Below are 13,342 nucleotides of genomic sequence, written 5' to 3'. Positions count from 1 at the left end.
TTTTACATATACTTCGCTTGTACACCAAGCGTTATCGATTAAAATGTTTATAATAATTTAAGATACAATCTCTTGAGCTACGGTCTTGGTAAAAGCATCCCTGTTCATGTAGACGGAACTGAGTCGTGAAGATCAATAAAATGAAAACGGGTGGTTTTGCTGGTCATTAGATCACTGTCTATCTCAAGGTTAACTTGTACATAAACAAACGAAAATTACAATTCCATCATATATAACGGGGTAATAATTAAACAGAATCCATTTATTTCACCGGCAAATCAAGTTAATCTTAAATTATTCAAGATTGAGTCAGATACGGTACATACATTACGGAATGACGTACCCACTATTTTATTTTCGGGTTTTATCTCAGATAATTTTTCCATATCCTAATTGACTCGTACAGAAATTAATCAAATAACGATTTACTGCTGCCATTAATCATTTTGAAATGCGTTCCACCCATAAAATTGACTAATTATCCAACAGCGTACATGCTGCTGTGTATGCATAAACTAGTTCTTGTAAATACATCAATTATGAATTTTTCATTCACAGTTAGTTTTGTGATAAAAGTGAGTAGTGATCCTTGACAAATTTCGTTATATTTATTGCTTGTGTGTTTTTAAGGATTCAGTCTTTGAGGTTGAAAGCAATATTCGGCAGCCAGATAAAGAATTGTCATATGAGTTGAGAAGTTTCCATGATACTGATGAACTACTTATAGTCCATGGTTTCGATCAAGAGGAATATCATACTGAAGATGATCACTTGGTATAAATTGATTGGTCTGATTTATTTCAAAACTTACTTTCTTCTTTTTAGACCATGTTACTGAAACCTTGTTTTTAAAAATTGTTTTTTACTAATAATTTGTTTACCACAGTTGAAGTATACGTTCGTGAGATAAACGCACGATACTAGTATAATGAACAAATCAAAAACAAATCAGCATGTGCCAGTAGGTAGGTAGGTCTAAAGTGAGTGGGTCTATTCGACCCTCCACCGCAACCCATAAGGGTTTATTGTGGCTCACACCTATTCACATTCGGCCAAATAAACCCAGCTTCTTAACGAAGCCGATTAGTTTGTATGGTGAGTGGTCTTTCAGGTCAGATGGTGAGAGTCGGATCTGCCGAACTCAAAGAACCTGATTCGGTCCCCGGCGGGGCAGGCACAAAGTATATGCTCTGCAGTTTCATCATTTTCCAGACAGAGGCGACACACACTGTCTTCCGACAGTCCAAGTTTCTGCATGCGATGATTCAAATGACGATGACCTGTAAGAAGGCCTGTTAGACATCGTAGTTCATCCCTACTGTAGTCCAACAACTGTTTGGAATCAATCTTCGAAGGGTGAATAAACGCCTTGAAGTGAGCCAATCCTGGAAGATTCTGCCAGAAGTCCATAACTCTTCTTGCCATCCAGGTGTTAAGTGTTTGTTTGGCAAAGCCCAAAGCGATGCCAATGACAGGTCCTGGTCCAATGAAGCCGCCTGCAGCACCCTCCTTTGCAAGAGAGTTAGCAGCTTCATTGCCTTCCAGGCCAGTATGGCCAGGAATTCAGACCAGAGACAATCTGTTTAGTCTTCCTATCGAGGAGTCTTTTTTGGCAGTTTGCTAGCAATTTAGACGTTGCTCGTAGGGAGCCAAGAGCTTCCAACGCCGCTTGACTGCCCGAGAATATTTTTATTGACTTGTGAGTAGTTGGATTTATCCAATCTCTCCGCACACAATTCAATAGCGTAAATTTCCGCTTGAAATATTTTGCCCTAGTTGTCAACGGACATAATATCTAGATGTCAATTAAGTCACATTTCAAGAAGAAGTAAGTTTCATTTCATTATAGCTTTCATGTTTGGCAGCATCTAAAGTACACATTTCCAGAAAGTGGCAATGGAAAAATGTACAGAAAAGTGGCCAACAGTAGCACTAGACTTACATCCATTGAATTATTTTCACTGTGACATAAGAAAAGTGAATTTCTTTGTACTGAAGCTCAAGTGACCATCAATTTGAACACTCTGAATTCGTTTTTTTCAAAGATGTTAAAATTATTTTTATTTTAATTGATGTTTCACATCACCGCTATTACATTTCAAATGTTTAGGATTGCCAATCTAAGCAAGTTGGAGTGAAACTAAAAAGTATTTCAGTAGAAATCAATCATATTAAACAATGACATTAAAAAATGTTGTTTTATCAGGTTTCTAAAATCATACTCTCCGTCTATGACAGTTCGATTTTCGATCGAAAGACAAACTCATCAAACTGTCTTCTGAAGCTTTTTCTTGTGTTTCAGAAGTTTTGTCGACGATCATAGAAACTTTTCTTTAGTTTCAGTGCTGAATTGACAACACAATTGTAAGAAAAGATACTATAACCCGAACCCTAAAGTATAAAGTAATGTTTGGTGGTTACCATCCCATTTAAAGTTTGCAGGAAGTTCGGGCGATAAACTCTTTCGATTTCAAGAATTTCCAACGAGGTTTTCCATGAAATATAACCAGGCTTTTCAGATTTTAATGTGAGTTTTCAACATAAGAACCGCATGGAAGACTGGAATTGAGAACGACGTAAACTGTTTGTGATTCATATTGGTAACAAGATTCGTGTAAATTTTTTTGAATGATGCACTTTGTATCCTTGAGCTCTCAGCAATTCGGTTTTCGCAAAACGCCGTCCGTTTATGGGTCTATTCAATCTTGGGAACAGGAAAAAATCGTAGAGGGCCAAATCTGGTGAATACAGTGGCTGAGGCATGATTACTGTGTTGTTTCCAGCCAAAAACAATTCAACTATGTGTTTTTGAGCACCTAATTTGATACAAATCCTTCGAACGATTTTTTTCGACAGCAGAAAATCGCCAAACTCGCAAAACATTTCAATTTTTTATGCCTCTGACCAATAAACTAAATATGCTAAACAGCTGTAACTTTGTAACTCCAACATATGTTGGGGACGAGTGTACCATCATAAAAAAATCACTAATTGAATATATGTAGCCCGCGAAATTTTAACATTCACCTTTTTTTTCAACAGTCTACGAATTGACCGTTAATACTCTGGTAAATTCAAGAATGAGAGGAAAAATAAATCTGTGAAATCACCAAAACCATCTCGCAATTCATTTCAGTCGTGGATAGAAAAAGAGGTGCTTGTACCGATATTACCACATGAATATTTATCCTCGATTAAAGACAAAATGAGAAAAACCAAGAAAGTACTTGATAAAAATAGCTGCGTAAACGCAAGCGAAACATTAGTGGAACCACCTATTGGTGTGACATCCAAGTCAACTTGCCAAGTTTTTATGTCAGTGTTGGTGTGGTTGGTGTGGTCAGTGTTGGTATTTGAATGCATTCAAACACATACCATTTTGCGAACACCAGTTAGATAGGCAATCTATATCGTTTTATAGACACATTGTATCAGCTTCACGTTTAATTATTTTGAAACATTTTAAATCGTCGGCAAATAGCAAAGCTTCGCTTTCATGTTTGATTAGATCGTTGATAAAAAGGTTAAACAACAGCGGTCCCAAATGTGAACCTTGTGGAACACTCGATGTAAGTGCGATGGTATGAGAATAGTAATAGTATTTCATAATGTAGGACTCCATCATTGTCAAGGAATGAATGATACACATTTTAAATATTTACTGGAATGAACTACAGTGAGTTTCTAATAATGTTTTTCCGAAAATTATGATATTCACAGTTTATTTACAGATTCTCAAATCGAATATAAAATAGCTAATTATTCGGGAACTGTTAAATCAATTTCCAACAATAAAACACTATTGGGTAGAGAATGGAAATACCTATCAAATGGATTATCACAAGACCCTACATTCTACTGAAAAAAGTTGGTAGCGCCCTCTTGGTGACGAGTGATGCAACACCATTGTTTTCCTTATCAAAAATACTAAAAATGATACCTCTTTACGTAAATTCTGTAAATTTACGTAAATCTTGTTCCGTTCAAAAGTTAAGACGGGAAAACTATTATGTCCGCACTATATTTACGAACATTAGTATTTGTTTCCATTCCATTTTCCTTCGAAAAGAAACCTATTGAACTATTTTTGTCATCATTGCGCCAATTGAAAACTGATTTGCTTGTATTGTTCGTCCATTTCAATTCATTAGCGAATTCAAAAATTTCTCATTTGTTATTTGACAGATGCAACAACTCAAAAAAACTTATCTATGCAAGCGCCACATATATTATTTGATTTCAACATCGAAACAAACACAATTCTGGAATATCGTTCTAAGTGAACATCTGATTGCCAAAAAACGCCCAAGAAGAATTTCAACATCGGAGACGATAATATTTCTATTGTTCTCCAACAATAACGAAACTTGAAACCTCATGCTTTTTGTGGAATGCCGTTTGACTGGAGATATACCCACATTTATTTTATCACCCGTCACATGTTTCGCTAGTAATCCGATTCTTCACGTTACCTACCTAACCAACGTATTTATCATTCACAAAACCGCACACCTTCCGATTCATAACCCTCAGAGTGGAATTTTTGATGTGCATGTAAAATCGAAACAAAAACTTACCGTACAAAAAGTTCTTCGTCTTGTTATCGTGCACTTCGACTTCAATTCCCATTCATTTAAATATCCTAGTAGACTATGCGGAGCAGCTGTTTAATTAGTGGTATTTCTTAACACGGCCGTCTAGATGAATTTAATGACACTGTTTTCGAATGTTATTAATAGTAGCCACAACCTTTGTCATTTCCGATTTCGAGGTTTTCACTGGATTTTCCGCGTGTTTCGGCATCGGTTTCCCTGCCAGGCAACATCATAGTGTGTTTATTCACCGGTTTTGAAAACAAAACATCGTCCTGAAGGCAGTGCTTAGTTATCTTGGTCATACACCACGATTTATTCGACACACCCCCCACTATGTAGTCACTATTACTACCCTTCGCTATTGATTTTCTCACGGAGCGCAGTCGCCTTCGATATACATATTTTCGAGTTCTGGGTTTTAATAATCGTCGACCAATTCTGGGAGATTTGTATTTTTTTTAGTTCTTCGTTTTTTGGAGGGAAATGCCGCGGATGGTTTCAGAGACTTGGAGAGGTATAAATCGCGAGTTGAAATTATGAATCTCGCTTTTTTACGGACTATTGGTCTTGATCGACCCGGTCGGTGTGGCGGCGGCTTTTTAAACAAGGTCAGGACCGGCGTGACTCGAAAATTGCCGGTCAGGTTCTGATCTACGAGGATCAGAATGGCCATAGTTACGAAGAGCGACAATACGAGTGACAGTGAGAGCGACAAAGTCAGAATCTTCACGAAAAAAAAAATCTTCTCTGAAACATATGATGGGAATCGTCGATTCTTGATGATAATCCATAACTGGACAGCTTATAAAACCGCAACAAGCGTTTCGCTATACACTATATAGGTTCCTCATAATCATAAAATAGCTTTATCAAAATCTAAAACGTATTCAAGTAAGTATAGCTTATTTTCCACCATCTATAACGGATTTAAGTGAGAATAGCTTCCTCAATTCAAGTAAGTTTAGGATTTAAGTGAGAATATAGCTTCCTCAATTCAAGTATGTTTAGCTTCCTCATAATCCATAACTTTTTCGAATAATACTTTATTATGGGAATTTTACTGGACAGTTTACAAAACCACTACACGTGTTTCATTATACTCAAGTAGATATAGCTTATTTTCCATAATCTATAACATGTTCTAGTCAGTACAGCTTCCTAATATTCTAAAACGTATAGCTTTCTCATAATCCATAACGCATTCAAAGAATACTTTATTGCGAGATTTTTACTAGGTAGTTTACAGAACCACAACACGTGCTCCACTATACACTAGTTTCCTCATAATCCATAATGTATTCAAGTAACTATAGCTTATGTCCCATAATACATAACGTATAGCTTTCTCATGATCCATAATTTATTCAAGTGATACTTTATTGTGAGATTTTTACTGGACAAAACCACAACTATTTCACTATACACTAGCTTCCCGATGATCACACAATAGCTATAACTATATCTTTCTCATAATCCATAACTTATTCAAGTGATACTTTGTGAGAGTTTTACTGGACAGTTTACAAAATCACAACACATGTTTCACTATACACTAGCTTCCTTATAATCTATAATATATTCAAGAGAGTCTAGTTTCCTCAATTCAGGTAAGAATAGCTTCTTCATAATACATAACGTATAGTTTTCTCATAATCCACAACTCATTCAAGTAGTAGTTCGTTGTGAAATTTTTATTTAACAGTTTACAAAACCACAACACGTGTTTCACTATACACTAGCTTCCTAATAATTATTCAATAGCTTCCTCATAATCCATAACGTATTCAAGTAAGTATAGGTTATTCCCTATAATTTATTACGTTTTCAAGTGATTATAGCTTTCTCATAAGGGACCGTCCATTAACCACGTGAGGCTTCAAAGGGGGGAGGGAGTTTAGCAAAAATCACGAAATATCACAATGGGGGAGGGGGGGTGTAGTAAGATGTCACTTGTGTTATTTTTTTCGTAAAACGCGCGATTTATAAACCGAAAAGCGACTTGTAATGTGACTTTGACTCGCCGTTGCCAGGCAACGAACGAAATCCCCACGCGCCGAGCACCACGACGACCACTCGACTCGGCTTGCCAGTCGTCAGTTATATTCTGTTATTTTAGAGCCGAATACATGGTTACATCGTTACCTCGTATGTTTTTCATTAAAACAATGTCTAAATTAGGTGATCTGTATAAAGACCTATATAAGAAAGAAACAAATTTTGTAGGTACAAAAAAATACACGTGATTATGGGTGTGAGAGGAGGGGTTAGTCTTGAACCTCACCACGTATCACCAAAGGGGAGAAAGGTTGATAAATGCTAAAAAAATCACGTGATTAATAGACGGCCCCTAATCCATGACTTATTCAAGTAATACTTTGTAAGATTTCATCTGGACAACACCACAACACGTGTTTCACTATGTACTAGCTTCCTCATAATCATACAATAGCTTCCTCATAAATTACAACGTATACAAGTATATAATCTATTCTAGTGAGTATAGCTTCCTTGATTCAAGTAAGTAAAGCTGTTTCAATAACGTATTCAAGTAAGTAAAGCTTATTCCCCATAATATATAACGTATTCACAATTCAAGTAAGTATAGCTTCATAATCCATAACGCATAGCTTCCTCATAATCCATAACTTGATCGAGTAATACTTTGTGAGATTCTTACTGGACAGTTTATAAAACCACACGTGTTTCGCTATACAGTAACTTCTTAGAGCGTTTCATGAAATCTCTTGAGGAAGCTTTTGCATAACAAAACGCGTGTTGCGGTTTTGTAAACTGTCCAGCGAAAATTTCTCTGAAATGTTGGCCCTTTGATGCTTGGAGTCTGAAGTCAGAGAGCTAGAAACGATGAAAAAAATGATTCAAAACGATGATTTACGATCTTGCAAAGGCCTTCGATTCAATGAATCACCAGATACTGTTGCTTGGAGCTGGTTCTACTCGATTTTAACACATCGCACCCAAATTGTCTTTGGTGAACATTGAAATTTCTTCAGCTCAGACAGTTACATGTGATATTCCTCAAGGTTCAATGCTTGGTCCTCTTCTGTTAGAAATGTACGTGAATGACATTTCAACCATTGACATCAGAGGTAAATTCACACTGTTGGCGGATAATATTAAGGTAATATGATATTTCAGCAGTAACATTTCGGACATATTCAAATGAAAGTTTTTTATTTCCTTTGAAATAATTTCTGCGAAGCAATGAAATTATTCCCTTTTGAGATTAACTTTATGTGGCGCCACTGCACATAATCGACAGGTCTATTGTATGAAATGTTACCCTCGCTTTTTTCAATCGCATGAGATGAGGAAGTGAAATCCTTGTGAATGGGAGTCCTCATGATTTTTATACTAAACAATACAGTATTTTGGGACCGACCCCTTGTCATCTGTTCTATGGCGAGACCTTCCCGAAATGCCAGAATCGGAGCGGCCTACAAAAAAGAATTCAGAATTTTGAATAGTCTGAGTTACAGATAGTGCAGATAGAATTGGTCTTTACTTGATGAATTAATATAATAAAATCACATAGTATCACAAGGATAAGTTTACAAAATTAACGCATGTAATAATAAATTGCACATGCATTTTTGTTATGAAATAAGAGAAAGTGTGTAAGTATGCTTCCAAAGAAAATTGAGAAATAAAATTTCCTGTTTTTTACTACTTGTATTTGTAACTAACATTTCTGCAGTTTCATCGTATAAAGACAGTTTTAAACTAGTCTCTCCTTGAAAATACTCGCCGTTTCAGTTATCACATGTGGCAATAATCCAGTATTGGTAACAAGGTATATTTTCTTCAAAAGTCCAAAATGCTTGTTTTCTGACTGATATTATATGCAGTACTTGACATTTCTCTCATATCAAATTAAAATCACCATACCGCGAGCACATCAAGTAATAATCATTACAAATTTTGAATTATCTATCTCAAAAACACTTTCCAGTGTGTTCGAGAAAAAAAAACTGTAGTTTTTTTTGAGAAAAACTGTTTTGTGTAGCTCGTATGGTTGACGTTCATCAATCTCCACACTCGCCTCAGAAAACATATCTTTTTTCCCACTAGTAATATCACAAAACCTCAAAATTTTATCGATAAATTTCTATTTATTAGCGAAAACTTTGTTATTTATGAATATCACAAGAGCATTGCACTGGGTAGGTTTTATCTGTTGTTGGTTGCTCGATTAGTACTGCTTGAAAATAACAAAGTTTGAGTTTGAAAAAATGGACATTCATCCGAGATAATTTAAAATTTTAGGTCGAACTGAGCTAAATGCACCGATTCAAGAAAAAATTATTAATTCTCGAATTAAATATTTTTTTACCTGAATACCTGAATAACTTTCCACAAAGAGATTTATTATAGTTTCCTCCCTTTAGATGTAAATGATTCTTGCATAATACTCAATAAAGACTTGGATAATTTTTATAGGGCTGCAACAGAACACTGTTTACTCCTAAATTCTCAAAAATCAAGTGTTCTATTATTTGGACCAAAGTTCAAACGATCTGATATTTCAGAGTATCTAAACATATCAATCAATGGCGTGAATATCGAGTTGGTGGAAGAAGCAAAAAATCTTGGAGGCATCCATGACCACACTCTCAGATTCGAAAAGAACTTAATACGAAGTGCATATTCTTCATTAAAATTGATATATGGAGTTAGGCAGTATCTTCCACTGAAATTGAAATTAGTATTATGTGAAGCACTAGTTTTATGACATTTTAACTATGCTACTAGGTACTGTCTATGAACCACATTTTAGGGCAGTTTAAACGTAAAATTCAAAAAGTACAAAACTAGTGCTTGAGACTTATTTATGGAATAAGAGAATCTCTCATAAGCTCAAAGATGCCTATTGGTTAAATATGAATAACAGAAGAATTTTGCGTGCCGCCAACCTATTCCATAAAATTATTCTTATCAGAAAGCCTGCCTATCTTCATAGAAAAATTTCTTTTTGAATGGATGTTCATAACGTCAATTAGGGCCGTAGCGAAAAGAAAAACCAGAGGGGGGAGAGAATCTAAATTTTCCCAACCCCACCAGCAAAATTTCTCAACTTTCGAAAAAATGAAAGCCGAGGGATTAGTTACTACTATAATATATTAATTTCCTTACTTAGCTATCCAAAGATTGGCTGAATTCTTATGCCCGATAGAGTATGCAAAAACAAAAATAAATTTTGGTAATTATAAAAATAATAATGGGAATTATTCTACTTTGGACCAAGCCCCTTGGTCTTACCATATCCACCATGTACAGGAATATTCAATACAAATGAAAGGAAACAACACTTAAATAATATTGTGCTTATTGTTTTCTACTATTGTTTTTTCTATCTTCACGGCCCGAAATTTCCCAACTTTTCCAAGTCGTAAAAACAGCTTCCTTTCTTTTCTCTCTTTTTTATTTTTTTAATTTTTATCAATTTTTTTACTATTATTTTTTTTCAATCTTCACGGCCTAAAATTTCCCAACTTTCTCTCAACTTTTTCCCAAGTCGAAAATGCAGGGGGGAGGCTCTCCCCCATCCCCCCCCAAGGCGACGGCCCTGACGTCAATATCAGGTTCACCTTTTTTTTAAAACTGAATTTTTCCGCAGGTGTTTCAGTTATCAAATATGCCATGTGATGAATGACCTTCCCCTCGAATTACGTACCGCTGGGTTCCAAAAATTCAAGTATAATCTATTTAGCCATTTATTCAATACACGTCTGTGATATGATTTCAAAACTTCATATCGTTTTGCTCCTACTTCTGTACAATGTACAGAGTACGTAAATGACTGGAGTCATATTTGTCAACAATAGCCGACCTGGTTGACGCGGCTGAATACATCACCAATATGTCGTGTATTCTTTTCGGTCGGTAGCCAGTCGGTACGACGTGGGTGCTTTGTTCACTCACTCGACTTGGCTGCCGTGTTAGTCGGTGGTTCAAGCCCTAGTCTGAACGATCTATTTTCACTTGCTATCGTCCAACCCGTGTTAGAAATCACACGTTAAAAGGTAAGACCTCGTTAATCCTTAGCTCGCAGAACTTTCGACTTTTGAGGGTTGTTCGTAGGGGTGCGACAGCTTGTTAACGGAAAAACAGATATCATTGGAATTCAGAATAACGTTTTATTCAATTTGACTAGTCATTTTCTGGTTTCTCCCCAGTACGAATAAATGTTTTCCTTTTACTAAAGTAGAGAAATAACATGAATGAGTTTTCACTAATTTGAGTTGTCTCAGAGTTAGGGTCAAGTTACTCTCATAATCATAATATAATAATAATAATAATAATAAATCGGCTTTATTGATAATACAAAAAAAAAACAATACAAAGATATATTTGAAAATGAAAATAGTTTACAGGAGATTCTGGTACTCCTTGGCGAAGTCTAGCTCAAAGCTACTCTAACTCAACCAACAAGCACCACTCCATAATGCACGCAAACATACAAAAATAAAAGCAATTAACAGTGATGGTACCACGAAATGAGAACCGTAAATAAAATAATAATTTGTGATTACCTTCTAAAGATAGTTGATAAATAATTGAATTGATCTGTTGTCTAAAAAGTAAAAGTTGACATTACTGACTATCATAGATATAATTTTTATAATTGTATTTGAATTTCCTGATATTGAATCTCTTCAATTGCTCAGGCAATGAATTATAGAGTTTTACAGCACCAAAAAGAAATGATCTCTGAAACTGTGCAGTGCGATGTTGTGGCATAGTTAATTTGTTTTTATGTCTGATGTTTCTTGAGTGAATATTTTCACGGAGAATTAGTTTTTGTATTAAAAGAGGAGAATGGGGAAGGGTGATCAATTTATGGACAAAACAACCCAAATGATGAATCATACGGTTTTTCATATTGAGCCAGCGGGAGTTTTTAAAGCCTTCAGAAAAATTGAATCATACTTACGAAGTCCATAAATTAGGCGGCAACAAGAATTTTGCACTTTTTGTATTCTTTTTTATCTGAATCATATAAGTATGGCCAATATATGAAGTCACAGTAGTTGAAATGGCTTAGCACCAAACTATCACAGAGCATTCTTTTTAGAGGTTGGCTCAAAATAAAACGATTACAGTATAACAGTTTCAATGACATATAAACTTTTTTCATTAAATTTTTAACATGACTAGTAAATCTAAGATCAGTGTCAAGCATGACCCCTAAGTTTTTAGCTGTATTGACAGGAGTCAAGATAGTATAACCTAGTTCTAAACGGAAATTGTTTTCTGCAAATTTACGATTCTTCTGCGATCCAAAGTGCATCATCATTGTTTTATTAGGATTAATTTTCAAATCATGTTCACTTGATAGTCCATTGATCAAATCAAGATCAGTGTTGAAGAGATTTTGTGCCTCAACTTAAACATGTGAATTTCTGTAGTAGCATTTTTGCGAAGTTTTTATGTTTAGTCACAATCATATTTGAATATGATTATATTGATTCAACTCGGTTAGGACAGTGATTGAAATTGTGAGATTGATGCGTAAGTAGGTCCCGAGAGTCACGAATGATTCAAGAATTATTACATCTACAGTTTTATCGCTGTTGGGAAGAAGCATTCCATTGCGGCGAATTTCTGTTTTGGTGATCTAGTCACAATATACTAACAGGTAGAATTCGAATCTCTGGAGTAAAATGGATCTAATGAAAACCCAGAATTAGAGCAATGTCTCTCGATTCATTTCTATAACAAAGGTCATCAGGTGATGACTAAAACAGCTTCAGAGATGAATAAAGCTGCCTGATGATGCTAAATTTTTCAATAAAAATTAAATGATAAAATGCCGATTGCAGCAAAATAAAAATGAATTGATGTTTCTAACCTTTCAGTCGGATTTCCGCAGCGTGCACAGAAACACTGATTTTGGAAGTTTCTCTTCAAAACTGTACTGAGCATTACGTTGAAATCTTGATTAGTGAAGATGCAGTTCCAGGATATGGCCAACTGCAGTTTATACCGATTTGGTAACACCATTTCATGGCTGTTTGTAACTGAATTAGATTTCGCAACATACGAAGATATACAAATAAGCAAACAATACATATTGATAACAAAATTCAAGTAACCGTTAGTTAGATAAGATTGCCGATTTGACGGTAGTCTAAACTACCTAAAGAACGGATATCGCCGCGAACGTTTCTTGACTCATAGTTGTTAATGGAACAAAAGAACTCGTAAACTCCAATGTCTGCTAAATAAAGAATATTCCAATGATTCACTATATTTCCATTAGTACAATCAGTATTTCCAAAAGAAGTACTCTTTCGAAACACCAGACTTTGTGCAAACCATTCAAAAACCTGGTGTCAGGTTTCTGAAAACGGATATTTGTCGTGTGTTCTTTGAAACGAGTTTTAATAGCTCGCTTAGTCTGATCAATATATTTTTGTCGCAGTTCTTACATCTTATTACATACTAGACTGTTAAAAAAATAAGGTGAATGTTAAAATTTCGCGGGCTATCTACATTCGATTAGCAAATTTTTAGTTTTTTTTTTATGTTGATACAGTTCACTCGAACATATGATCATAGTTTCAGCAACTTTAGTAAGGTGAGAGGCATGAAAGTTAGAACAAATTATCTGAAAAAACAATTCGTTCAGGCCAGTCTCAACTTCCTACACTGTAGGTTAATGAACCGATACCTATCAGAAAACAACTACTCCCCTGGCTAACACCACGAAAGGTGTTCGATTATAT

General features: G+C 35.3%; 1 protein-coding gene across 6 annotated transcripts in view; it reads right to left on the bottom strand.

Moving 5' to 3' along the window:
- The window catches only part of LOC111504143 (breast cancer anti-estrogen resistance protein 3 homolog), a 141,772-nt gene that overhangs the window by 28,162 nt on the left and 100,268 nt on the right, over positions 1-13,342 (bottom strand). The window contains exon 1 of one of the 6 annotated variants that reach the window (XM_023158638.2): positions 12,466-12,639. The exons of 4 other annotated variants lie outside the window; for them this stretch is intronic. In XM_023158638.2, the coding sequence (XP_023014406.2) occupies positions 12,466-12,617 (152 nt within the window). In that variant the 5' untranslated portion in view covers positions 12,618-12,639. Of the gene's footprint in view, positions 1-4,577; positions 4,936-12,465; positions 12,640-13,342 lie in introns of those variants that run through there. One more of the 6 variants, XM_023158639.2, reaches the window with a different exon arrangement.

This window comes from Leptinotarsa decemlineata, unplaced genomic scaffold, assembly GCF_025532065.1.
Source record: "Leptinotarsa decemlineata unplaced genomic scaffold, Ldec_3_MD MMD2_tig00000008_RagTag_RagTag, whole genome shotgun sequence".
Taxonomy (NCBI): Eukaryota; Metazoa; Arthropoda; class Insecta; order Coleoptera; family Chrysomelidae; genus Leptinotarsa; species Leptinotarsa decemlineata.
The sequence above is the reverse complement of the archived record's forward strand: the minus strand, read 5'-3'. Positions and strand labels throughout refer to the sequence as shown.